General features: G+C 39.4%; 1 protein-coding gene across 2 annotated transcripts in view; it reads right to left on the bottom strand.

The window, feature by feature from the left end:
• Positions 1–15,127: 15,127 nt before the first annotated feature.
• LOC149312950 (RING finger protein 150-like) overlaps positions 15,128–25,390 on the bottom strand; it is a 130,784-nt gene continuing 120,521 nt past the window's right edge. The window contains exon 7 of one of the 2 annotated variants that reach the window (XM_089525759.1): positions 15,128–25,153. In XM_089525759.1, the coding sequence (XP_089381885.1) occupies positions 25,035–25,153 (119 nt within the window). In that variant the 3' untranslated portion in view covers positions 15,128–25,034. The remainder of the gene's footprint in view (positions 25,154–25,390) is intronic. The other variant, XR_016281334.1, reaches the window with a different exon arrangement.

The raw sequence follows: 25,390 nt of genomic DNA, 5'->3' as shown, positions 1-25,390 counted from the left end.
AAAATGTGGCTGTAGTTGCCACATTCACCCTAATACAGATATAAAGAAATGAATGAATAGAATAATCCTATATCAGTTTAACTGCCATAATATGTTGCAAAGAATCTTGGGGCCTGTGGGAGCAAGGTCTTCACCTATCTATTCTCAAAGAACTACAGTTCCCATGTGTTTCTTGATTTAGCTGACCTCCATTGGTATAGATATGACCACAGATGTTTCTGTCATGGGCAATTACTATTATTACTGCAAGAGAAAGGGAAAGCTATTGGTTTATTGTGTTTTGTAAATAAAAGTACCTATGTTGTCATTATGGAGTTTTGGAATTTAGGTAACTTCTCCAGACGTGTTAAAAACCCAGAAGTTTCATTAGCGATCAGCCTGCGCCTTTGGCTAAGCTGACGTCTTCTTTGCTATTTTTAGGAAATGACTCAGCCACTCTGTCTTACAACCACTGAGATTCTCTGTAGACTGATACCGAGGCTTTATGTAAAGCTCTACTAAAGCCCATCAAAATACTGGAGCACACAGATCAAGCTGATTGGCTCACTTGCTAGGAAGGCACAGCAGTGTTGCTTGCATGCTCTTTTATTTCCCTGAAGACAAAGCTCAAACAGGCAAAGGGAATATTAAGTAGGAGTAAAACCTGAATCATGAAGAGGAGAAAAGGCAGATTTCACTTAATAACAGCATCACTGTGTTGTGCTAGCATATGTGTATTTCATTGTATTCTCTAAAATCAGATAGGTTCATAGCTATTTTATCTCATTTTTGTTTTGTTTTGTTTGTTAGCATTATCTGATAGCAAATTACACAAACTCATGTTTTTTAAAAGACATATTTCCAGTACTGTTCCTTTCATTGCCCTTCTGCATCTTCATCCCTTTTATTCCTTTTTCCAGCCCTGACTTCTCTTTTTACCTTTCTTTTGTGTAATGTTGTCTGTGTAACTGAAGCACAACTCCCACTTTAATATGAACAGTGTACTTTCTTTAATATAAGTCCTTCAGAGCAGTTATTGGGCCTATAGTCCTTTCTTTGTCCAGCCCAAACATAGGCTGCAATCTCACATTCATTCAGTGTTGCGTAAATATCCACATGTGAAATGAAGTGTACCAGAACTATACACCCCCGATGCAGAATAGCAACAAAGTGCCACATATGTCAGTGACTGGGTGTCACTGTGCAATGCACAACTGATTATGCACAATGTGCAACCTCAATGCCCAGTGTTGCTGTATGTACAATTCTGCTTTCCACTGCTATAAGCAGAATACATCAATTTTACTGTGGTGAATAATTAATCCCACCTGTGTAGTACAATTTATGCACATATATGTCACGATGTGGCACAACAATTTGAGCACTGGACTATGACTCTGAAGAGCAGGTTTCATTTCCTGCTCAGCCATGAAACCCACTGGGTGACTTTAGGATAGTCACATGCTCACAGCCTCAGGGGAAGGCAATGGCAATGGCAAACCTCCTCTGAAGAAATTTTGGCAAGAAAACCCCATGACCTTAGGGTCATAATAATAATAATAATAATAATAATAATAATAATAATAATAATTTATTTGTATACTGCTTTTCCACAGATCAAAGCGGTTTACAGCCGTAGAAAACCAATTACAACCATTAAAAAAGAGTTACAAAACATCTCTAGATAAAATCCAATTATACAAATTTAAAACACAATCATACAGCAAGGTAAGGCAGGGAATCAATGGCATCAACATACACAGCTTCATTTATCAGGGGGGAAGGCTTGACAAAAAAGGAAGGTTTTAAGACATTCCTTCCTGGTTCTTAACGACAGATCCTGGAAACATTACTTGTTTTACAACAACTCCCAGAATCTCCCAGTCAGTATAATCCTCTGGGAGATGTGGTCAAAAGAAATTACTGTACTTTCTTAGGCTTTGCCTAGAAGAAAGAAACAGATGATGATGAAATAAGTAAGTTCCTCACCCCAAGTAGAATAGTGGTCTGTACTGATCAGAAATTAACTTCCCTAGTTCCAGAGATTAGAAAAGAAAAGAGATTAGAGAATCCAGAGATTAGAAAAGCTATTGTTTTCGATTGTCAGGTTATGCCATCTGGGGGATTTAGAGAGATATAGTAAAAAAGTAACTTTTCAAAGGTCTGGAAAACCAGCTTCAGTTATACGTCATACCATATGTCCTCATAGTTTGTCATTGTTATGTTATGTATCAAATGTGACATGGTGAGGCTGTCATAAGGTGTCCTTCATAAAAAAGATTGAGAATAGGCTTGTCATAGCTTTAATTTAAGACTGAGACAGTGTGACTTGCCCAGCGTGAGCCTCAGCTTGACCAACAGTCAGGAATTCGGGGAGCTGAAATCAGAAATTCTGGGATTCCATGGCTGAGCAAGGATTTAACCCCTGTGAGTACTGATGACGTGGACAAGCTGCTTGGTAAGGTGAGGAAGACAACTTGCCCTCTCGACCCTTGCCCATCATGGCTGGCCGTCCAGGGGGGGATGCATTGATGAGATTCCTCACGGATATCTTCGGTGCATCCTTCAGGGAAGGATATATTCCATCTTGTTTAAAGGAAGCGGCGGTTAGGCCACTCCTGAAAAAACCTTCCCTAGACCCCCTGGATATGAGGAATTATAGGCCGGTGTCATTGCTGCCATTTTTGAGCAAGGTGATTGAGAGGGCGGTTGCCCTTCAGCTCCAAGCTGTCTTGGAGGAAACCGATTATCTAGACCCATTTCAAACCGGCTTTAGGACAGGCTTTGGGGTTGAGACTGCCATGGTTGCCTTGACCGACGATCTGCGTCTGAGCATTGACAGGGGGAGTGTGACCCTGTTCGTGCTCTTAGACCTCTCAGCAGCTTTCGATACTATAGATCACAGCATCCTCTTGGACCACCTGAGGGGGTTAGGTATCGGGGGCACTGCTTTGCAGTGGTTCCGGTCCTTCCTCTCGGGCAGGTCTCAGAGGGTGCTGCTCGGGGACTGTAGCTCCAGTAAGAGGTACCTCACTTGTGGGGTTCCTCAGGGGGCTATTTTGTCCCCGATGTTATTTAACATCTATATGAAGCCGCTGGGTGAGATAATACGGAGTCATGGTGCTGGGTGTTATCAGTACGCTGATGACACCCAAATCTATTTCTCCGTATCTCGTTCGTCGGCCTCGAATTCTGATGGCATCTCTTCTCTCAATGAATGTCTTCAGGCGGTAATGGGCTGGATGAGGAAAAACAGATTGAAACTGAATCCAGACAAGACGGAGGTGCTCATGGTAGCGGCCCCGAAACCAAGAATTGGGTTGCAACCTCCAGTCCTGGATGGGGTCACACTCTCCTCCAGTGACTGTGTTCGCAGTCTGGGGGTCCTCCTTGACTCGTCGCTCCTGATGACAAATCAGGTAAATGCGACGGTCAGGAGTGCCTGTTATCAGCTTCGGCTGATACGCCAGCTGCGCCCTTTTCTGGAAGTAAGGGATCTTGAGACGGTTGTGCACGCGCTGGTAACCTCACGCCTTGACTTCTGTAATGCACTCTACATGGGGCTACCCCTGTGCTTGACTCGGAAATTACAGCTGGTTCAAAACATGGCAGCCAGGCTTGTCTCAGGAACATCTAGGAGGGACCACATTACTCCGGTTTTGAGGTCCCTCCACTGGCTGCCTATCAGCTTCCGGGCCCAGTACAAGGTGTTGGTTATCACCTTTAAAGCCTAAATGGCTTGGGTCCAAGCTATCTCAGGGACCCCCTCTTCTCGTATAATCCTCCCCGCGCTCTCCGGTCCTCTGGGAGGAACTTACTGCAGCCTCTAAAATCTAGGCTTGCGGCGACCTCCCAGAGGGCGTTCTCTGCTGTCGCCCCCAAACTCTGGAACGACCTGCCGGATGAGATCCGTCAGATAACATCATTAGACAGCTTTAAAAAAGCGGTCAAGACGGATCTCTTCCGGCAGGCCTTTCCAGATTAACCATCCCGGCCCAGGTTCCCTGATTCCCTGATTCCTCCCGTGGCCCCATCTTAGTGATGGTTGAGGATCAACAGAGGGATATCAGGGTTTTTAGTTTTTAATTGTTGTTTTCATGCTTTGATATTGTGTTTTTAATATGTTATACTGTTTAATACTGTCTTAAGGGGGGGAGGGATAAAGTGTTTTTAATTGTTATATTTTATATTTTACTGTTGTCATCCGCCCGGATTGGTTTGCCATAGGGCGGTATACAAATAAATATTATTATTATTATTATTATTATTATTATTATTAACCCATGGTCTATTGGAGTCCTAGTCTAACACTCAAACCATTACACTACTCTGGCTCTACAGAGTATTCCAACCATGTGTTTCCAGTCTATTCCTACTGACGCAAAACAAACATCTGGGCATGCTTTGAACACAAAAAAGAACTGCTGTTCTTTCCATAGGCTTCTCTACCCATCCCAATTGAGAAAAATGGAAGAATGGAGTTGTGAAAGGCTACTGGCCAGACATTATGAACTTTTAAAGATCTTTCCGAAAGCATGACTCTAAAAATATTGTAAAATAAATTCAGAAAGATATAAGCTATTCTATATAGAGATGGGGGCAATCAGTCGGATATCAGTCAGTCAATCAAGGATGCTACAGCCTAGAGTTTGCAAGACCTGAGCAAAGCTATTCATTAGATGGCCTCTTGGAAGTGTCTCATTCATGAAGTTACATAAATCAAAGCTGACTTGACATCACATAATGTCAACAATTCCAAATAGAGGTAGGGTGGGTAGTCAGGTAAGAAAATGAGCCTCAGCTTCACCAACAGTCAGGAATTCTGGGAGCTGAAGTACAAAACATCTGGAGAACCAAAGTTTGAGAATCATAGCTATAGAGAGTAAAACCAGTGTATGCAGTTAACAACTGCTGAAAATCCATACATTGCTTGTACAATACTTTGTTGTTGTTGTGAGCCTCTAAGTCATTTTTGACTTATGGCTATTCTAAGGCAAACCTATCATAAGAGAATTTTAAAAAAAACAACAAAAAACTCCCCCTTAAATTTAAATCCACAGAAAAAGTATCTCAAAAGTTAATCTACTGTTTTTAGAACTTAAAATCTGAACTACATAATTGAAGAGTATTATACTCACAGCATTTAAAGCATTTAAACTTTCAGAGAAACTGCACTTAGTGAGGGCTGGCTTCCTTTGGAAGGAAATCTCTGGAGGCTTATCAGCATTTTCTAATATTTGTCTCTTAAGTTATCTCTTCATCCTGCCAAATATGAGATAATCAAGGTGTCTGGAATGAAGAGACTGCAGTTTGAGTCAGACACAGAAACAAGAGCCTTATTTATGGATTATTTATTTCGAGTGAATGTTTGTGGGTTTAAAGTGAGGAGCATGCATGTATCACCAACCCCACCATTCCCATATCTTTTCATATGTCAGTTTCAATTCTATCTTCTATGCATTCAACATAAAATTCTAAAGAGGGATTCTAGACATTTTCAGATTAACGTATTTAGAATTTTCCCTGACCAGAAAGGAGAACTCTGAGAATATAAAGTTTCCTGATTACAGGAGGATTCTTCTAAAGATATTCTACTTGAATTCACTTAGAAGTGCCCTTCAGATCTCTACACTGAATGCACACAGTTTGGAAGTAAAGCACGTAATGACAGTGAGGCTGGGACTTCCATGCATGTCAAAAAAATACCTTCCTCTTCTAACAAAAGGGGGCTTTCCATGTTGGAAAAAAAAAGGGCCTTTATCTTCTTACTGTTAAGTTCACATGGAAAGACATGGCTTCTTGTCAAATCCAAGACTCTGTCCAAATATTGTTTCAGGGCAAGCTACACTGATAGCTCTAATCACAGAAGAAATAGAAAATCCTCAACAATATGGAGTTGAAAGTAATTAAGCCTTCTGTCCTTTACATATATATCTAGCAACAAGGCCCACTGAACACTGTGAGATGTCTGAGTAAACATGCAGGGGAATGTGATTGTGCTGTACAATGAGCAAATCTTCATCGGGTTTCTATGAGAAGGCACATCCTGTAATATTAAGGAATAAAACAGTTTTTATTACCTATAAACATGAACCACTAGATGGCAATAGCAAACTTTCATACTTGGTTGAGTGGTGACGTGCCAAATTTTATTTATGTTATACTGTACCTTGCTGTTCCTACAAACAGTTCTAGGCAGTATACACTCTTCCTCAAACGAACAGAAACAAAACCTTACAACAAAGCTAGTAAGAGTGTGTGGGCTAATAAACAGTGACTAATCCAAAGTCACCTGGTGGATTTCAAGGTTGAAGATGAACCTCCCTGAGTCTAGTTCAGTGTTTCCATCAGTGTACCGCAAGTACGGTAGTCTTACACACCTAATTCACTGTGGATGTAATGCAATGTGGGCTGGAGAGAAGGATGTCTGGCCTTGTCAATAGGTATCACTAAAGGCCAAATATGTAGTTTTTGTTAATCAAGAGTTGCTTCTGAGATTACAGAAGATACCACAGTAACAGTTTTACTAGCACTGAAATGGAGGACAAGCCCTCCCTGGACGTAGGGTGAATTCCCCATCTCAAATGACAGCTCATGGGAAGCAGAGGATCCTGCCCACTCACATCACACAGTCTTACTACCTCACCTATTGCTGCCTTGCCTCTCCAAGTTGATTGTCCATTTGAGGTCTTACTCCTAGGACTCCACAGAGTGAGGCATTGTATGCCTCCTAGAACAGTGCTACTCAAGGTGGTGGTGGTCCCTGAGCCATTGACTCCAAGCCCCACAGACATTTCCAGGGGAAAAAACCAATCATACCCAATGGGTAAAAATATAATGGTGGTTCCTGGCACACTGGGAAAACGTAGGCTGGCCTACCACTCCATAGCATTGCTTCTCAAGCTGTCTGAAGTAGGAGAGTGCCAATTTTCTCCCCACAGTGTGCAAGGACCAGTACCATATTTGTGACAATTGGCTACAAATTCTTTCTTTTCTTTCCTAGAAACTCATGATGGATGGATAGCTGATGGTTTGTGGGCTGGCACCAGTCCATGGACCACTACTTTGAGTAGCATGGCTCTAGAGAAGCACATCAACACTTTTCATGCTGTAGGAGTGTCATGGCAAGAAAACAGTTGATGATGTTTTCTCTCTGGAGGAGCCAGTCCAAATGCTTTACTCTGGAGGGTCCTTTCTTATTCTGGGAAAAACTGGAGAACACTTGTGCTACATTGGTACATGTGATCTCCATGGCAACATCTCCCATAGTTCCTTCTCAGAGGAAGAACCTTTGAGAGTGAGGACCAGGAACAGGCAGAACACATCCTCAAGTGGGAGAACATCTTATGTTGGTGCTCATGGTTAAAGAGGCATCCAGGTTGAGTCTCCCTTGTCTGGAATTATGAATTCCAGAATACTCCAAAATCCAAAATTGTCCACATGCATGGCTGAGATAATGACACCTTTGCTTTCTGAAGGTTCACTATATACAAACTTTGTTTCATGCACGACATTATTTAAAAATATTGTATATAAAATTACTTTCAGGCTATATGTATAAGGTATATATGAAACATAAATGAATTTCACATTTAGACTTGGTTTCCATCTTCAAGGTATCTCATTATGTATATGCAAATATTCCAAAATTCAGAAAAAACAAAAACAAAATCCAAAACACTTCTGGTCCCATGTATTTGGCTAAGGAGATTCAACCGACATCTAATGGGGCTTAGTAAATTTAAAGAGATGCCTGGATAAGACATTATTGTTGATGCAGAATAATGCTGGATACTTAGGTTTCATTCCTATTCATACTTACCTGAAAAAGCTCCTACTGAACTCAGTGGAGCTTACATGTATGGGTTTGTACTGTTACTGATGCTGATGTTGATATCCACTTGGAGAGAAAACAAAGGTATGACAGAACTTGGCTGTTTAACAATAATATATTGTTATATATATTATTATTAAACAGCCAAGGATATATATATCCTTCTCCTCCTTCATGTTTCTCACTGGTCTTTCTTCATTAAGAAAGATGGAAGAGTCTATCCCTGAAATACAAATCAGCCAGTCCCTGTGTTCACTAAAGCAATTTTGAATCTCTACCATCAGCTTTGTTTTTGTGGTTTACACGTTGTGCTGCAGTAGCCAGCCTTGGCAATGGTGTACTTGTTGGCTGTGCATATTGCTCATCTCAATCCAAATCTGTGTGAATGTATATTCTATTTTCCTGTATTTTCCTAATTAACATACATTTCAGTGAAACTTTACGATCTGAAAAGCATGGCTGTCCCCTACTGGTAGATTTAGTGATATAGCTGGGTAGCAAACTCAATTACAGCATTAGGATACATTTCCTTCACGTCTTGTAGCTTGTTAGACTTGATGTAAATATGTTAAGGAGTAATAAAAATTATTATGAAGTATTCCATGCAAAAAGTGGTTCATTTAAATTAGTTCCCATCATATGCACAGAAAAAGTACAGTGCCCACATACCAGAGATCTGTAGCCCAAACTGTGTTGATGTTCTAATGAAGCACATGTCACATCAAATTTCATGAATATTATATGGGGTTCTTTTTGCTGTTGAACAACATATTTCTATCAAACAGTATGTCCAAAATGTATTTAATGGAAGTTGTACTCTGGAGTCGAGGTACAGAACAGGTATATTAAAAGTCATGACATTTATTTAAACCTTTATGTAAAAATATTGATTAAATAAAATGGAAATCATTCTGGAGAGCCAGTGTGATGTAGTGGTTTGAGCATTGGACCAAGATTCTGAGAGGCAGGGTTCAAATCTCTGCTTGGCCATGGAAACTCACTGGGTGACCTTGGGCAAGTCATACTCTCTCAGCCTCATAGTAAGGCCTAGGAAAATCTCCATTGAAGAAATCTTGTGAGAAAACTCTACAATAAGTTTGTGTTAAGGGCAGAAATAAGTCAGAATTGATTTGAAGGCCCATGAAGATGAAAATAGTCTGGTGTGTTCAACTGAGACTCTATAGGAACATAAAGTGTTAAGGAAGTATCATTTTAAAACACACATGACTAAAATTCTCAATATATTACTCTTAGCAAGAACAATGGGGGAAACTAAAATCTCAATGGCAAGGAAGAGTTCCTATTCTTCATTGACAGCATGTATGTGATATAAATCCAAATCCAGCAGATCATCAATCTTCCAGACACAAGGTACAGGTTCAGTAGACACTGAAATCCCTCTGACTTCTCTCTGCATATACGATAAAAACAAATCAGGAATGTTATGTTCTTATGTTGACAGAGGTGTTATTTGGGGACAAAAACAATTCTGTTAGGCAAAGGTAGGCACTACCTACTTTTGCAACTCTTCCGGTTACATAATGCCCGACACTTTATTTTTATTCTTTTTGAAACTTAAAAGTATATGAATTCTTGACATCCTTATATTCACTTCCCATAAAAATAATGTCTTAATTTCATTAATGTTAGAATATGTATTTATACTGTTTTGCTATGGGGCCAAAGGAAAATGACAGATGAAATCAAGAAAAGAATTTTCAGGGATTGCACAGAGCAAGAACGATTGAATTGTTCTCTCATTTAACCATGGCTTTAGACAGGCAAGTATACAAGATCAGATGTATTGATATTTGATTTCATTTTATTTATGTTGTACCTTTCTCCTGGGACATTTGATTACACAGTAAAATGTAGAAAGGAGGGGTAAACCATCAGTACAAAATGTGGCAGTAATGCTCCATGCCACTCAGGCATAGGGGTTGCATCTGCACTACAGAATTAATGCAGTTTGACACCACTTTAACTGCTATGGCTCAGTGCTATGGAAATTCTGGGATCTATAGTTTTGTGAGATATTTAGCCTTCCCTATCAGAGGTACCACAACAAACTACAAATCCCAACATTTCATAACACTGAGCCATGGCAGTTAAAGATGTATCAAACTGCATTACTTCTGCAGTGCAGATGTAGCCTCAGTTCTTACAGATGTAGTTTTGAGTGTTGTCAGTAAGTCTGTTTCATATTCTGAAGCTGGTCTGTTTCATCCTCAGAAGCTGAATTCTCATAACTCTAGCTGTGTTTTATTACTATGGCGTACTGTGTTTTTATTTGTAGCTGTTATATATTTTGTCTTGAACAGCTTTGAAGTGGAATTTGGGGGAAAGTGAAGTAAAGTATGGGCCTTCAAGTCCATGCCCCCTTTTGGCAACTCCATGAATATCACAGGGTTTTCTTAGGCAAGGAATACTCACAGGTTATTTGCCTCTGCTTTCCTCTAAATATAGTCTACAGCACCTGGTATCTGTTGACTGTCTCCCAGCCGCGTACTAACCAGGACTGGCCCTATTAAATCACCAAATTCAGACAGAATCTGGTACCTTTAGGTGGCTTAAACAAAGGCAGGTATAAAAGGAAGAAAGGCAGGGAGGCAGGCAGGTGGACAGAAGGACATGCTCAAGACAGATTTCTGCTATCCTTGCCACCATGACAGAAGTTTTTACCCTCACTTCATGAAATTTTGGAGGATGAATATCAAGGGCTGACTTGTACAGTGCCCTGTGCAGCTGCCTTTTGGCGTCTTGTGTGTGTGGAGGCAATAACAAGGGATGTAGTCACACTGCACAGTTATACCACTTTGCTTACCATCCTATGGAATCCTGGTATTTGTAGTTTGGTGAGTTGTTTAGAAAACACCAAAGTACTCTTTAAAAAGATAGATAGATAGATAGATAGATAGATAGATAGATAGATAGATAGATAGTTAGATAGAGATAGGGTTGCAGAGAGAGAGAGAGAGAGAGAGAGAGAGAGTATGCTTTCCGCATAAGTCGGAAACTACTTGAAGGTATAAGCAACAACTATTCTTTAGATGCTAGCTTTGTACATTACGCTAAAGGAGCTGAGCCACAACTTATGTCTACAGCAACTTCCTGTTTGCTTGATTTTCCTCCCTCATGTAGACTTCCTTTTTTCCCTGGGGTGTCATCTGTCCTCTTACCTTTTCTTTTCTCTATCTTTTCTCCATGAAAGCATGTGTAAGAAACTCCAACTTCCCCAATTCCATGCAACAATTTTATTATTTCTTTTTCCCTCAGGAAAATGGACCTATATTGATTATGGTCAAATATTAGTGAGTAAAACTGTTTTTGTATACCTTACAAAAGATTACTAGATTTCTTTCTCTTCTAGAACTTAGGCATCTTCTACACCCCGAATGGGTGGGTATGGCACTGGCAGTTGTTCAGCTTCTGTTTGCCATTCAATTACGTTTTAGAGAGATCAATTGCTGTCTCTCACACAGCCCAACAAGAGTGGTATTGAGGTGCTTCTCTCATCAGCAAAATTTTAGTGATGAAGTTGGCACAAATCAGAAGAGGAAGAAAAGACTTTTTTCAACCCTGCATAGGATTCTCTCTAATAGTTATTCTGCGTTGCTTTCAAAAAGTTAGCTTCGGCTCTTTAAGTCAAAAGTGCTATGCTTGTGATTGTGTGTTTAGAACTAGGCTTTAAAAGCTGCTCTCAAAGAATATTAAAGCAAAGAAAGACCCATTTTTCATTAAGCTCCTTGCTGAAATGATGGTGCTTTATAGAAGCTTGGCAAAGTAGTTTAATTCTCAAAATCTGTTCCTTCATTCTGGACTCTGCACTTCCTCTTTAGCATTTATTTATAGATGCTAATGCCATTCCCTCTGGCTTACAAATGTACTCCTCTTCAGATATTTGAGACCATTCCCTGCCTTATGATCTATAATATCAATGACAGCTGTGTTGTGTATGCATGGATCACATAGCAACTCAGCCCAGCTGCCTGCCAAAAACATTGGCGCTGGCTGCTCCCATGACCATATTTTAAACAAATGTTTAGAATAAAAGCCAACAAAAAGTAAAGGCTGGGGGAAGGGCATCTAGAGGAATGACTGAAAGAACAGTGCCTGGCTAATAATAAATAAGTTTTTTTTTTCTGAAGAAGATAACTTTGTGTTATTTTTGATTCATAACTGTTAGCTCTGGCAGGAAAAATTGGTTGCATCACAAAGTAGCCTGCACATGAAAGGGCTATATTGGGATAGTTCCCCACACTATTGACAAAACCATATGGAAATGTGTATGATTTCCTGTTTGTGATTTACTAGTATGCTTCCTCTTCACATGAAGAGTAACTCTATCTGCTGTGCTTTATCAAAAGTGTGGGCCTATTAATCACAGGCCTTACCTCTGTCTTGTTTCAAACTCAAGGCAAGAAGTCCTCTTGTGGCTTCTTTTGTGATAAGGAACACCCCAAGGAAGTTGCTGTGCTCTGATACAACAAAATCTAAACTGGGGCTAGATAGGAGCACATCTGGTTGTGTCTTTGCTTCTGGACCCAATTCCTGGTGCTCGTGTTGCCCACCAATAAAAACCTAAATGGCTTGAGATTCAAATGACTCAGAGGTATCTCTTTTTAAGACAACATGCCTGTTATCTAAAACAGGCAAGGCTCTTCTTCAGGTGTCTTTTACTCACATGGAGAACATGGAAAAGTTACTTTATGGACTACAGCTCCGAGAATCCTTTGAGAGAATGGAATTAAATTTTATTTCAGGAAACTATTGGTGCATAAGGAAGTATTCCTTGTAAGGTATTCCATCTATCAGTTGTTACAGGCTCTTAGACATTCTTTGCCTTCACAAAATGTTGTCCATGCATGCTATTTACATCACAATCAGAACTTGGAAAAGTTATTCCCAAAGGTTTTGGACTACCATTACTAAAATCCCATAGGCAGCATAGCCAGTAGCCATGATGTCTGAGGAATTCTGGAAGTTGTAGTAAGAAAGTAACAGTTCCAACATATGATTAAGCAAAAAGTATTTTGTCTTGTAGTAGACCCATCCCCTGGAGGTAGTTATGACACCAAGTCAAAACTCTTCTGTTCTCCCCCGACTTTCTCTTTGTCATTATAAGCTGGCCAGCTTTTTTTAGTGTGATATTGTTCTTTTACAAAAATAATTTTATAGTTCTGTTACATATGCACTCTAGTTTTTGACAAATGGCAATTAATGTGTATCAAAATGAATAAAGATATACATAAAACTGAAATTCAGGAAAGATAAAATATGTATCTCGTTTCAAACCCACATCCTTACTACCTCTTCATGCAAGTTCATAAATATTACATAACTGAAACAGAGTATTAATGAACGTTGTTCTGGCTGATTTCAAAAGCCATTAGAGGCAGCTCTCATAGCCCACTCATTGGTGATGACTGAATGATAGGCAAAGCTGTGGGAACATCAACTTATCAGTTGTGCTGCCTGGTTATGGTGGGTAGTGGATATGGCTACTAACAAACCATGCAGCTTTTCTCTCTGGTTTGTCTAATTGTGTTGTCCCAGCACTCTCTTGTTCCAGATTTATTTCCATTTCAATAAATCAGAAGAAGCACCTAGTATTTGTCTGTCATCTCCTAGGCTGGGAGAGAAACAGGTGCTCAAATTTTGACAACAAAAATAGTAATAAGTCAACAACAGAGAGCTCCATTATTCTCTGGATTGTTCATGTTGTGCCAATATGGCCATTTAATTTCCTTATAATCAAGCTTTCAATGTGATGGGTGACTAATGAAAATCGCTTTAGCGTATTGTAGGTAAGAATCATAGCATAGCATACTTGTTAGGGACCGTAAGGGCCAACTAGTTTAACTCTTGTCAAGCAGGAGTAAATAAAGAGATGACCATTTAACCTGTTTAATAATTTCTCAGCTTTTTGTTTAATGTCAAGTGTAGACTGTGAAAGATCCACTACCCTTTATTTCACTAACAGCTTTTACCATCAGGATATTCTTCCTAATGTTTAGATGGAGTGTTTTCTCTTGCAATTTGAATCCACTGGTTTGACCTCGTATCTGGAACAGTTGAAAACAAGCTTGCTTCATCTTCTACATGACATGAGATTCAAATATTTAAAGATGGTTAATATGTCACCTCTTAATCTTCCCTTCTCCAAGCTAAGCATACCCAGCTCTCAAGTCATTCCTCATTCCAGACTTTTAACCACCTTAGTTGCCATTCTTTGGACATGTTCAGCTTGTCAGTATCCTTCTTGAGCTGTGGTGCCAGAACTAAGTGTTCTGGGGAATATTTGGCCAAAGCAGAATAGTACTACTACTTCCCTTGATTTGGACACCACATTCCTATACATGTAACCTAGAAATGCATTGGCTCTTTTGACCCTGAAATCACATACTTGACATGTTTAGTTGGTGATCTTAGTACAGTAGATACTTTTCATATCTATCACTGTCAAATCAGATGTCACCTGGGCAATGTCTGCAAATAATTTCCTGGTGTTGGATTGCAACTCCCATTAACCCTAAGCATCTTAGCTAATTGTGAAAAATGCTGTGAATTGCAGTTCACCAATATCTGGTCACATTATTCCTATCCCTGTTTGAGAAGTTGATTCAAAGAAAATACAGGCTTTAACATGGAACCATGACACTTCCCCAATTACAATTTTGTAACACTACTTGCTTCAGTTTTTAAAGATTAAAACTTTCCCCATTTTTCATCTATACGGATCTCAACTATTTTTCTTCAGTTTGTGTGTGAGTGAATGCTGGCATTAGCAAGAACAGCAAGAATCTACTTTTTTGCTCCTGGAATGAGCAGATGATAGGTTGGACCAAGATCTATCAATGGGGCTTATGTTAGTTGTGAATAACTTGAAGCCTCATTCATTTAAATGGTTCTTCTCTAAGTCTTGAACCAACCAGTTTGTATTGGGTCACCGTGAACAGGAAAAATTAGAACTGCTTTCTGGAAAAGTAGTATCAACCATTGTGAATGAATGAATGAATGCAGTTCTCACCGTATGGTAGCTGAGATCCTGTCTTCCATCCATCACACAAGAAGATACTGATGGAAAACAGGAATATTGTATTGAACTAAACAAGTGCCATTCAGTTCTATTATTCATTTTTTCTCGCTGGCATCTTTCCATACCACATTTCTAAGACAAGTATTGGGCATTTGTGCTGCTGCTTTACTGAAATTTCACCTGGGAGGTTAAAAAAAAAAAAAACTCCTGGGAACAGTCAAATAGGTTTTCTAGGAGGAATGTGTGACACAAATCAGTTCATTGTTTATTTTTTATATATAAAAAACTTGCAATAAAATTCCTTAGAATTCACAATCTTTTAACTTTTACATTTGCAATATTTTTACTAATACAGAATAACACAGTTTCACATATGTACATTATAATCGTCTATATAACAAAAATAGCCATGTTGTACTACTGAATGTCTCCCCATGTCAACCTTTGCATTTCTGAACCTACACCCCACCCCCTGCTGAATTACTGTCTAAGCTGTAAAGCACAGATAGGACACATTAAAGCAAAAATTAAAAACTAAAATAATAAAAAAATGAACGTGTTTGTATGCCTCTTGATGTCATGCAAATCCCTTTATGATTGTTGTCTGTCTCTGACATTTTGCAAATGATATAAAGTGCATTTGAAGGAAGGGTGGGAGGTCTAAGAAGATGAAGAATAAAGGAACAGCAATTGTACCAGCAATTTGAAATACATTTGCAGTACTTTACAGAGTGCACAGGAAAACAATTTTTTTCACAGACATCTGCAGCATTGCATAGACAGACAACTCACAGCTGGAAAAAAAGAGAAGAAGCTAAATTTTTAAAAGGCCTAAGCAGGAGATAGTGGCTGATCTTCGTAGTTTCTCCTCCGATTAAACTATTTTGCTAATTAAGGTGAGGTCTGAAAGATTAAGAACAGGTTGCAGAATTATTGTGAACTGAGTGGTTCCCATGCTGAAATGACAAAAAAAAAGGGGGGGGGGACTGATTCTTACAACTACCTTTAAAAGATGTTTAATTTAAAAAAATATGTCTTGTTTCTGCAAGGATTTTGTGGTGAATAGCAATCTCTTTACCTCTTTTAATTATTTAGTGCCATCAGTACATACAGCACAATCAAAAACAATCAAATGCCTATGCTGAAGAGTTTTTATAATCTAAGATTCTAAGGTTACCTACCTTGGGCAAGTCACATACTCTCAGCCTCAGGGGAAGGCAATGGCAAACCTCCTCTGAACAAATCGTGCAAAGAAAACCCCATGACAAGTTCATGGCCTTAGAATTGCCATGTCAGAAATGACTTGAAGGCACACATCAACAATATTTCATCAGCAGGATGAACTCAGATCCCTCTCATGTTTGCAATGCCAATGACTAACCACTGATTCAGGCAAATATTTTGCATATCATCTATAATGGTTAATATCTACAAGTTAATATCAACCATTTGTTCAATTTTTGTAAAGGAAAAACTGCCCAATAAATGGAAAGGGAAGTGACTTTGTACATCATAGAAAGATAACCACTCAGCATTGTGCATGACCAGTGTCAGCTGCAAACGGGATGTATAATTGGCTCTTCACCTTTGCAGTTTTGACTTTTTCATATTTGATTATTTGCAGTTTTGATTAATATGTTCTCTCTAGGAATTTCTGGTCCTCCAGCACAATTCCGCTAGAAGTTGACCATAGAGTTGTGCTGGAGATTCTAGAACTTCCTAGAGAGGAAAAAACCCACTTCTCTGGGCATTTGAGGTCCTCTGGCATGATTGTATGATCAACTTCTGGTAGATGTTGGCCAGAGTTCTACTGGAGGACCTGGGGATACCTACAGAGGTGTTCTCCAGGTAAAAAGAATAATGTTTTTTTATTTGTGGTTTTTCCACATTCACAGGGGTCCTTCACCCTTAACTGCAGCAAATGTAGAGGGACCAGTGTACTATATTTCCCCCCAGAGAAATTTTATCTTGAGCATGATCCTCAGCAATGCCACATGAGTGTGCTTTCAAAACTGCCTCTCCTTCAAATTAATTTGTTGAATTCAGTAAACAGAAACAGGATAATGGACCATTTTGAGAATGTCCTGGTATCAAACATAATTTTATGACTAGAAATAATTTAAGTGTAACTGTGTACATTTTATGCTGTAAAAGAAAGACATGTTATTATTTTTCTAGATTTAAAAAAAATGTATTGGCATTTGCTGGTATGGCATGCAGCCTTGCTATCTGATACAGCAAGATGAGAACACTGGAGCTGTTACTGTAAAACAAATACTTTTGGCTTTTTAATAAACCTCTTATCAAATGGATGTTCTTTTTTGTTTTTGATTTAAAAACTACCTTAAATAAAAATAAATATTTCCAGGAAATGGATGGAATGTATAGTTTGACAAGTACAAAATCATTTTAAAATGCTCACTAGGTACAAGGATCATCTTGCTATAAAAATAACAGCCCTACCCCCAACGCCCCCATTTACATTTAATTCTATTTATAAAATGGTATATAGCTTCAACAGGTTGAGTACCATGAAAACAGGAAGAGGAGATGATACTATGTACATGTTTTTTTTTTTTTAAAAATCACTTTTGATATTTAACACCTGTAATAACCATGTACATACATTCATGGAAAAAGAAGGGTGTATCATTGGATGTTTTCAAAACAAATAGGTTAGATATAAAAATATGCTTGTGTGTATGTGTAGCCATATTTTTTTCCTTCTTGTCTTTCATTGCATTCATTCTTGTATGATGCTTCTACCAAAGAACACATATTTTTAAAAGAAATGCTTTACAGAGGTTGAGGTGCAATTACATTGGCCTTTCAAAGAGTTCCTTGAAATCCACATAACATTTCCAGTTTTACTTTTAAGAAAACCAGCAGTATGCCCTCACCTCAGCTGCTAAAGAATCAAATTTCTATTGGGAACAGAATTAACAGTTGTTTCAGTACAGTACTGTAGTACTGTATTAAAAGTTGGCATCTGAAAGCCATACAGCAGGGGGTGCTCTTCTACTTAACATACAACCTTTACAACATACCATCTGGTTATGCCTAGACCTTCCAGACTTTAAAAAACCCACCTAAAATAAATACCCCCTTTTTTATTATTGCAGAAGTATCAATTAATTTTAGGCAACAAGGACCTAAGCAATTTTGTAGCAATAGTGCTCATAAAAAGGGCTCAAGGGATGAAACAGGCTTCAAGCCACCCCTTCCAAAGCTGGATTGTGGCCATGGCAGCTGCATGCTGTGGCCCAAATCCGCCTTTTTGCTTGCTGAAAAAGGAGCGGCAAAGAGCCACTACTATTTGCCAACAGCAAAAATCAAACTTTTCGACCCCACTGTGGTGTGCAGCATGTAAAAACTGCACCAACTGAGTGCCTGGAAGCCGCTCCCTGTATAAATGGCTGGGTGGCTTCTGGACCATTTGGGAACATGTGGTGTGTAAATGCTGCACTTCCCTGCTGTCCAGAAGGCGGCACAAAAGCGCTGTCTGTTTCAGCTCAAAGACCAGCCTTTTCTAAAATAGCCCTGTTTTTATGCCCATCATGCAAATTTTTTGATGGCCACTACAGTTGTCGCTGGGGAAGAAACCCTATTGGAAACAGTGGGACTGTCTTCTCAGAAAGGATGTATAGGATTGGGTTGCACATCCATCCAGAGTTTGTAAAAGTTGCTTTTTGGATCCCATATCCCAGAGTCTTCTAGATATTGGGGATTTGGGGAAATGTGGTCAAAAAAGTAACCTGCTAAAGCTCTGCACTCATTAAATATTACACAGCCATCTGCAAATGACAGATATTTGTTGTTGTGCAAATATATTATATTCCCTGAATTATCCATTTCTTTAGACTTTCTCATCTTGCTGAGAGAAACAAGGTAAGAAGTAGGAATTTTAATTTTCCACATGGCCCCAGAATGGCCCCGGCAGGCAGTCGTATCAGGTGCTTGTTCTCTTTTGGCCCCATACATTTCTTGGCAAAGGCACACTCTAGGTGACTTACTGTGGCAGTGACACTGCTTCTAGTGACCGTGAGGCTGTTTCTCTTGATGACAGGAAAGAAATGTTAATGGCAAAGGTAGGGGTGGTTGAGTCCAAGCAGAACTCCATAAAAATCAGGACAAAACCTCTGGTTGCTCACTGTTTACCAAACATATACTGAGGTGTTCTCTTTACCCCCCAAATCTCTAACTGCAGTTATGTGGCAAGACCAGGGAAAGGGTATGAGTGTCTGGGAAGATGTGTTCAAGACAAGGCCTCTTTTTAACCCTAGTGAGGATATGAAAGAGCCTTGCCTTGACTGGCTGTTTCATGTGCAGTGTGACTGGAGACTCCAACAAAATGTGTTTGTTATACATAAGTAAAAGGATGATGTTCATTGGACACAGAATGAAGAAATTTTCTTACACAAACATCTCTAGATAGCTACAGGTTCAGTGAAAGACTTTTTCTGCCTGACCGCAAGGAAAGGAGAATTCCTCCCACACATTGTTGTGTGTTTTCAAATGTTTCTGACTTAGACCATGTTTAAAAGCTGACCAGACTAATTACTGAATCTTTCTTCAGTATTGGTGATGGGACTTTGTTGTCCTTTTCATCCAAAGGCAGTAGGCTCAGGGGTGCAAGGCAGGCTATGTGGCACACACAGCCTTATCCTCCAAAACCTAAGTGTTTGCCCCTTCAAAAGGTAGTGTCAAAAGCCTCACTTTCTAAAGTTGGCTCAGGAGAAGAAAGAGTTCCAAAACATAACTGACTTTGGAAAATTACCTTTTTGGACTATAATACCCAGACTCCTGCTCAGCAATGCTGACTGGAGAATTCTTGTAGTTCAGAAAGGAAACTTTCCAGGCTGTGAACATAACATGTTGATCATTTTCTCCTTCTATGACTTTTGAAGCCAGAATAGATCTGGAAGGGGAAGTCTCAACAAAGCACCTTGGGACTTCCTTACTGACTTCTACATCAATTCTTAAAATTGTCCAAACACAGTTGGGTCATTCTGATTGATCGAGCTGAAGCATCTCTGCAATACCTTAACAAAATTCCCAATAGATTGTTCAAATCATTCTTAGATTTTTCCGACCCATAGTTTAGCTAAAACTCTAGTTTTCTCTATAACACTCTATTCAGATCGCCAGTATGGAAGGATTTGACTTCAGTGTATACACAATCCTTTAAAAACAAAAAGGTCAAACATTAAAGGTAATCTTTCATTGATTCTCTATGCCATTCTACTGTACTCTATGTCAATTATCCTGGAACATACACTCAGAGGTCACAGTTCAGTGTTGAACTCTATATGCTTTGAATGCAAAAGTTTTCAGTTCCATCCCTGGTATCTCTAGTTAGAAGAGTGAGTCATCAGGTAACATGAAAGATTTGGGCATAAAATCCCAGAGTGTTACTGACAACAGAAGCTCATACTGGAATAGATGGACAAATAGTCTGAAGTGGTATCAGACAGCTTCCTAAAGGAGAGTGTGAATGTCAAAATAGTGAATTGTCATTGTTTTCAGATGTACAATTTTGTTCTTAGAGATATGAACTGATATATCATCTCAAACAAATACACCAATTGAAAATTCTGAAACTGGTTGAATTTGTTGTTGGTTAGAAGTGGATCATCAGATTTTTTCTTATCTTCATCTTTGCATCAGCAAATAGACAGGACCGGCTGAAAGGACTACAGCTTTGGTGCAGTGCCATAACTCATGCTGTCATGGCCACGTGGACATTGTTACTGCATGCCCCAATTAACAACCTCCACAACTTGAAATGACATAGCAGAGGTAATGAAAGCTGTACAGTATGGAATGGGGATAGGAAGAGAAACAGGAGTAGGGAATATTAACACAGCCTCACAAAGTGTGTTTGACCATCACATGCTCAGCATTGCCAGTACTGGGGCTGCTCAGTTCATAAGCTGTGATAACAATGGCACAACTGAGCACAATATATCGGGCACATCAGTGCAAATGACAATATAGTGATGCAAGCTACATAGCATTAAACAAGACAATCAGGCTGGATATGGTTGCACAGGAACGCCTTTTTGAAGTATGGCTTCATAAGGGCCGAGACCATTCTTTGCTATCTGCTAATGAAACATGCAGCTTTAAGCACATGTGATATGACAGAAGTCCCCTGCCCCATCCCAAATGTTGTACACAGAGATCTGCTGACTGTGGTGCAGAGAGTGGGTATTTTCAACAGGCCGGTAACTTCTGTCAGCAATGCTCTTCTGCCTACAGAGAGGCAAACTTTGTGAGGTACCGCTGCCATGGAAATGACCATTGAAAGTGAAGCTGCTGCTAGGAAAATTGGAATACTGGAAGAATTTTTGGAAAATTAAAATGCTTCTAGCCCAGAGCTTTGTTTTCAAGCATGCTCAGCTATTGAAGGGAAAAAGTTAACTAGTGGTGGTGGGGAAAATCTTACAGAGCTGGAAAGCAGGGCAAGGAGCAGGAACTATTTTCTGCTCATATTTTGCCTGTTTTCCTAAAGTATGTGAGTTTGTGTGCGTCTATGATTGCCAGTTTGCCTTCTGCCAAATGGCTACTTTCTTGTGTCTTTTGACATACACTCTTCATGCCATGTACTTAAGTTTCTTGGGGAAATTCAGTTTGCTATGAAATTTTAGTTTGTCTTCTGCATGTATAACAGATACAGAAAAAAAGCGGTTGGTTCTAAAGGATGGTTTAGTTTTGGAACTCAGGCCCAACTTCTCTACTTTATACTGTGGTTTTGGGAACAGTTACTCCTCCTACATTCATCAGTTTGCCTTCTGGGAAAGGGGTGTTTTGTTACTCCCCTCTCCTTCATGACAGCCATTTTGAAAATGGAAGAACTCCATATTATAGTCTTTGTGTGAATGGCTAAATTTCTCAAAAAGTCAAATGCATTCACTACCCCCTAAATGTTGGTGACTGCTGTACGAGAGTTAGTGCACAGTTAAGCTTCACCTTTCCTGGTTTGAAATGCCCTGGGCAGCAACAAACACAGATCTACAGTTACTCCTAACACATTTACAGTGTTTTGATTGAATTTAAATAGGACCAGATCAAAGTAAGCAGATGTTTGGAGCTTTCTTCCTCCTGAGCATGGTATTCTCCCTCACTACGCACTGACAATCTGATTTTTCAAAGTGCTGCAGCACTGAAAGCAATGCTGCATATGAAGGTGGTATAGTTCCAAAATGTCAACTTGAGTGTTTCTAATAACACTTAGCAGTAGTTTAGACGTAACACAAATCTTGGTTTGGTGCAATGAGAATAAGCTTTCTTGCTCATACTCCAATCCTTCTTGCAGTGTGGTGTCAGGTCTGATGAGGTTCTTGACATGGTGCCCCCCCCCCTCAATTTTATCAGGTAAATTGTTGGAATCTGATTCTACATCCACAGATTCAATCATCTAAGGCTTGAAAATATTTTTTAAAAAATATGGACACTTATTTTACTACCACATTGTATATAATGGGACTTGAGAATCCATTGATTTTAGTATTTTCAGGGAAGGGTGGTCCAAACTCCAGATATCAAAGCCCCACTGTTTAAGAAATAATGCCTGCAATCACAGTGACCAGCCTTCTTCAGTGGCAGCTGTGTACTGCTGCCCACTGCTGGTGTGGTGCTAGCTAAACTAACCAGCCCATGTAACAATGGCTGACATATATAGGAGCCCAGAAGCATTCTGGGGAAATAGAGTTGGTAGTAGGTTCTGTGACTATTTCACTAGTGCTGTTCTGTTGTGTGCTCCATCCCACCCCAAAGAAATTATAGCATCAGACCCAGTAGGCTTGCTAGGTCCTGGCATTTGCCCCCCAAACAATGCTGAATTCTGGTGCCAGGCTTGCCTTCTCACATGTTTCTCATTTCATGCCAAACTAGGAAAACCATGGTTTGGAATTAAAGAAGGAAGAATTCAAAACATGTTCAGTGTGGGGAAATGAGAGACCAGAAGAGCACAAGGCTCTTTCATATAGTGCCAAACTATGGGTTGTTACGCTATCTGAACAATTTGTTATAATACTGTACTAAATGCAAGAAGAGGAATGAGAGCCCACTTCAACCAAATTCTGAGCTCAACCTGTTGTGTTAAGTATATTTACTCAACAGTAATTTCAATGGATGTACTTATTGTCAGGAAAAATAGCTTACCCTTTTATGAGAGCAAGAAGCTGAAAAGTCCTCTTTAACACTTGAGTATTTTGAGTGGAATACAAAACTCTCCTTCCCTCATCAACCTTGCATAAATAGCACATCCCCTGAAGCTACAGCATAATGTAAGATTGCTTGAATCTCAGCAGCTAATGGCACCCCTTTTGACTATTCTATCCTCCAGGAAGAACACACACATCTGCTAGTGAACTGCTTCAGTATTCTATGACGATTGAAAAAATATGTTAGTGGAAGAACATTTTCTTCTTGTTCCTTTTCTTCCCTACTGCAGAGCCATATCCAAAGTAATGCAGAGGCCAAGGAACAAGTCTTCCTATTCCATATCAAAAACATGAACCAAAAACAAAACAAAATAAAAAGAGCACCTCTTTGGAGTATATTTCATACATGCCACTAAATGTGCATTTGAGCCTGTCTCCCATAAGTGGTGTGGATTTGAATATGCAAAGCCCTCTTTTTCACATTATTTGGGACTATGCAGGAAAGTATTTCCACTGTCATGCACTTCTGATGTCACCTGTGAACACAGGCCCTCTATTTAAACTGGATTATTGTCCTTCATCTAGAATTATTAAAATGTAGGTGTGTGTACGTTTGTATATGCACACCAACACACACAGTTGTCCTTCTATAGTCACGTATTCTGCATCCACAGATTTAACCATTCACGGCTTGAAAATAGTCTTTCCACTCAATTCCAAAACCTTGATTCTGCCATTTTATATAAAGGACACAATTTTACTACCCCATTGTATTTAATGGGATTTGAGCATTCACAGATTGTGGTATCTACGGGGGTCCTGGAACAAACCACAGTAGATACCAAGGACCCACTGTAGGTATCACAGAACTTGTTTGTGAGTTTCCTTTTCTGTACTCACTGAAAAGTGTGAGGACCTTGGGGAAGAGCTTCAGTTGTGAATAGAGGAAATGTGAGTGATACTGAGGTACTGAGTTGATAAATTAAGATTCAATACAAATCTTGTACAAAACACATTCTCAATCCATTTGTAACTTTCTTATCAAAGCAACACCACCATAATCTGTTTTGGCCTGTTTCCATTCTTTGCCCTCAAATTAAAAACACTATCAATGAACTCTTTACCTAGTGGTCTGATAGCCAGAACTATCTGATCTGATCTTAAAAAGTGGGTCTAATTTGAAAACAACAATAGCGAAAGGTTGTTAAAGTATTAGACATCTGCAGTGCTTTAAAAAAACATAGCAAAGGGCTGCAAGAACCGGCTAACTTTTAATCTGATGATTGTTATCATCTTCAACACTGTTGAAAAGCAAGTCACCAACCTCAGTAAATCCATCCTCCCCTCTTTTGTTTGTGAGACCCTGGAAGCATAACTCTCCAAGATCCATTAATACCTTAATGAAAAAGGCTTCAGATTAATGCACAGCCTCAAAGCATCTTTTCTTCCTGAAGCCATGCTTCCTCCATGTACGAGATATTAGCCATTCATAAATCTTCATGAACCATCATAATTTTCAGATTTCTGGGTTGAACTCTTGAAGAAGCTGGGGTCATTGAAAAGAAGAAAAATGTCTGTCATATACCATAAAAAAAGCACATCATGGTATTTCTGGGTTTCTTCCCTGCTTAAAAAAAATGACGGTAGAAAACACTCATCCTGTCTTTTCAGTTACACAGTTCTGAGCCCGCACGAAGGTCCATAACTCTTCTGATTAATTAGTGTTAGAAAAAGTTTGTCTTCACCTTCCAGTGGCAATGAAATGAACACATGTAGCTGATCAACCGGCATCCAGGCAGACATGTCTGTTACTATTGCTTTTCATGACAATCCTTGAATGGAGTGTACTAGACTTCACAAAATATTCCAGACACATGTATATGGGTACGTGCGTGTGTGTGTACATGTGTATATGGTATGCATGTTACACAACTTGTCCAAATCTTACAGAGCTGACAGTTCCCTTCCTTCTACTGCCCTTTAGTTCAGTGAAAGGGTCTTTTGATCTACTTTTTCAGGATTTCACCTCTTCACAGTCTTGGTCAGTGGAAAGCTCCACATCAGAGAGTCCAACTTCCATTGCCATAATCAATGAAATATCCGAATCACTACTGACTGCCGGCTCCTGCTCACCTGAAAGAAGAAAACACTATGTTGAAGTCAATATGGCATTTCAAAAACAAAGAAGACCAATTTATCTCTTTTATGATCTGATCTAAAATAAGAAAAGTTGGCTTGGGCATTTGGGAAAGTTCCTTTTTTGGCCCACTGGTCCCAGAATTCCCCAGCTAGTATGGCCGGCCAGTGCCCATGTTGGCTAAGGCATTCTGGATATGTAGTCCAAAAGGGAATGTTCCAAGTGCTGGGCCA

The sequence above is a fragment of the Sceloporus occidentalis genome, unplaced genomic scaffold (assembly GCF_023333645.1).
Source record: "Sceloporus occidentalis isolate IW3139 unplaced genomic scaffold, rSceOcc1.0.p SCAF_5, whole genome shotgun sequence".
In the NCBI taxonomy this organism is placed as follows: Eukaryota; Metazoa; Chordata; class Lepidosauria; order Squamata; family Phrynosomatidae; genus Sceloporus; species Sceloporus occidentalis.
This window is presented reverse-complemented; position numbering and strand designations above follow the sequence as displayed.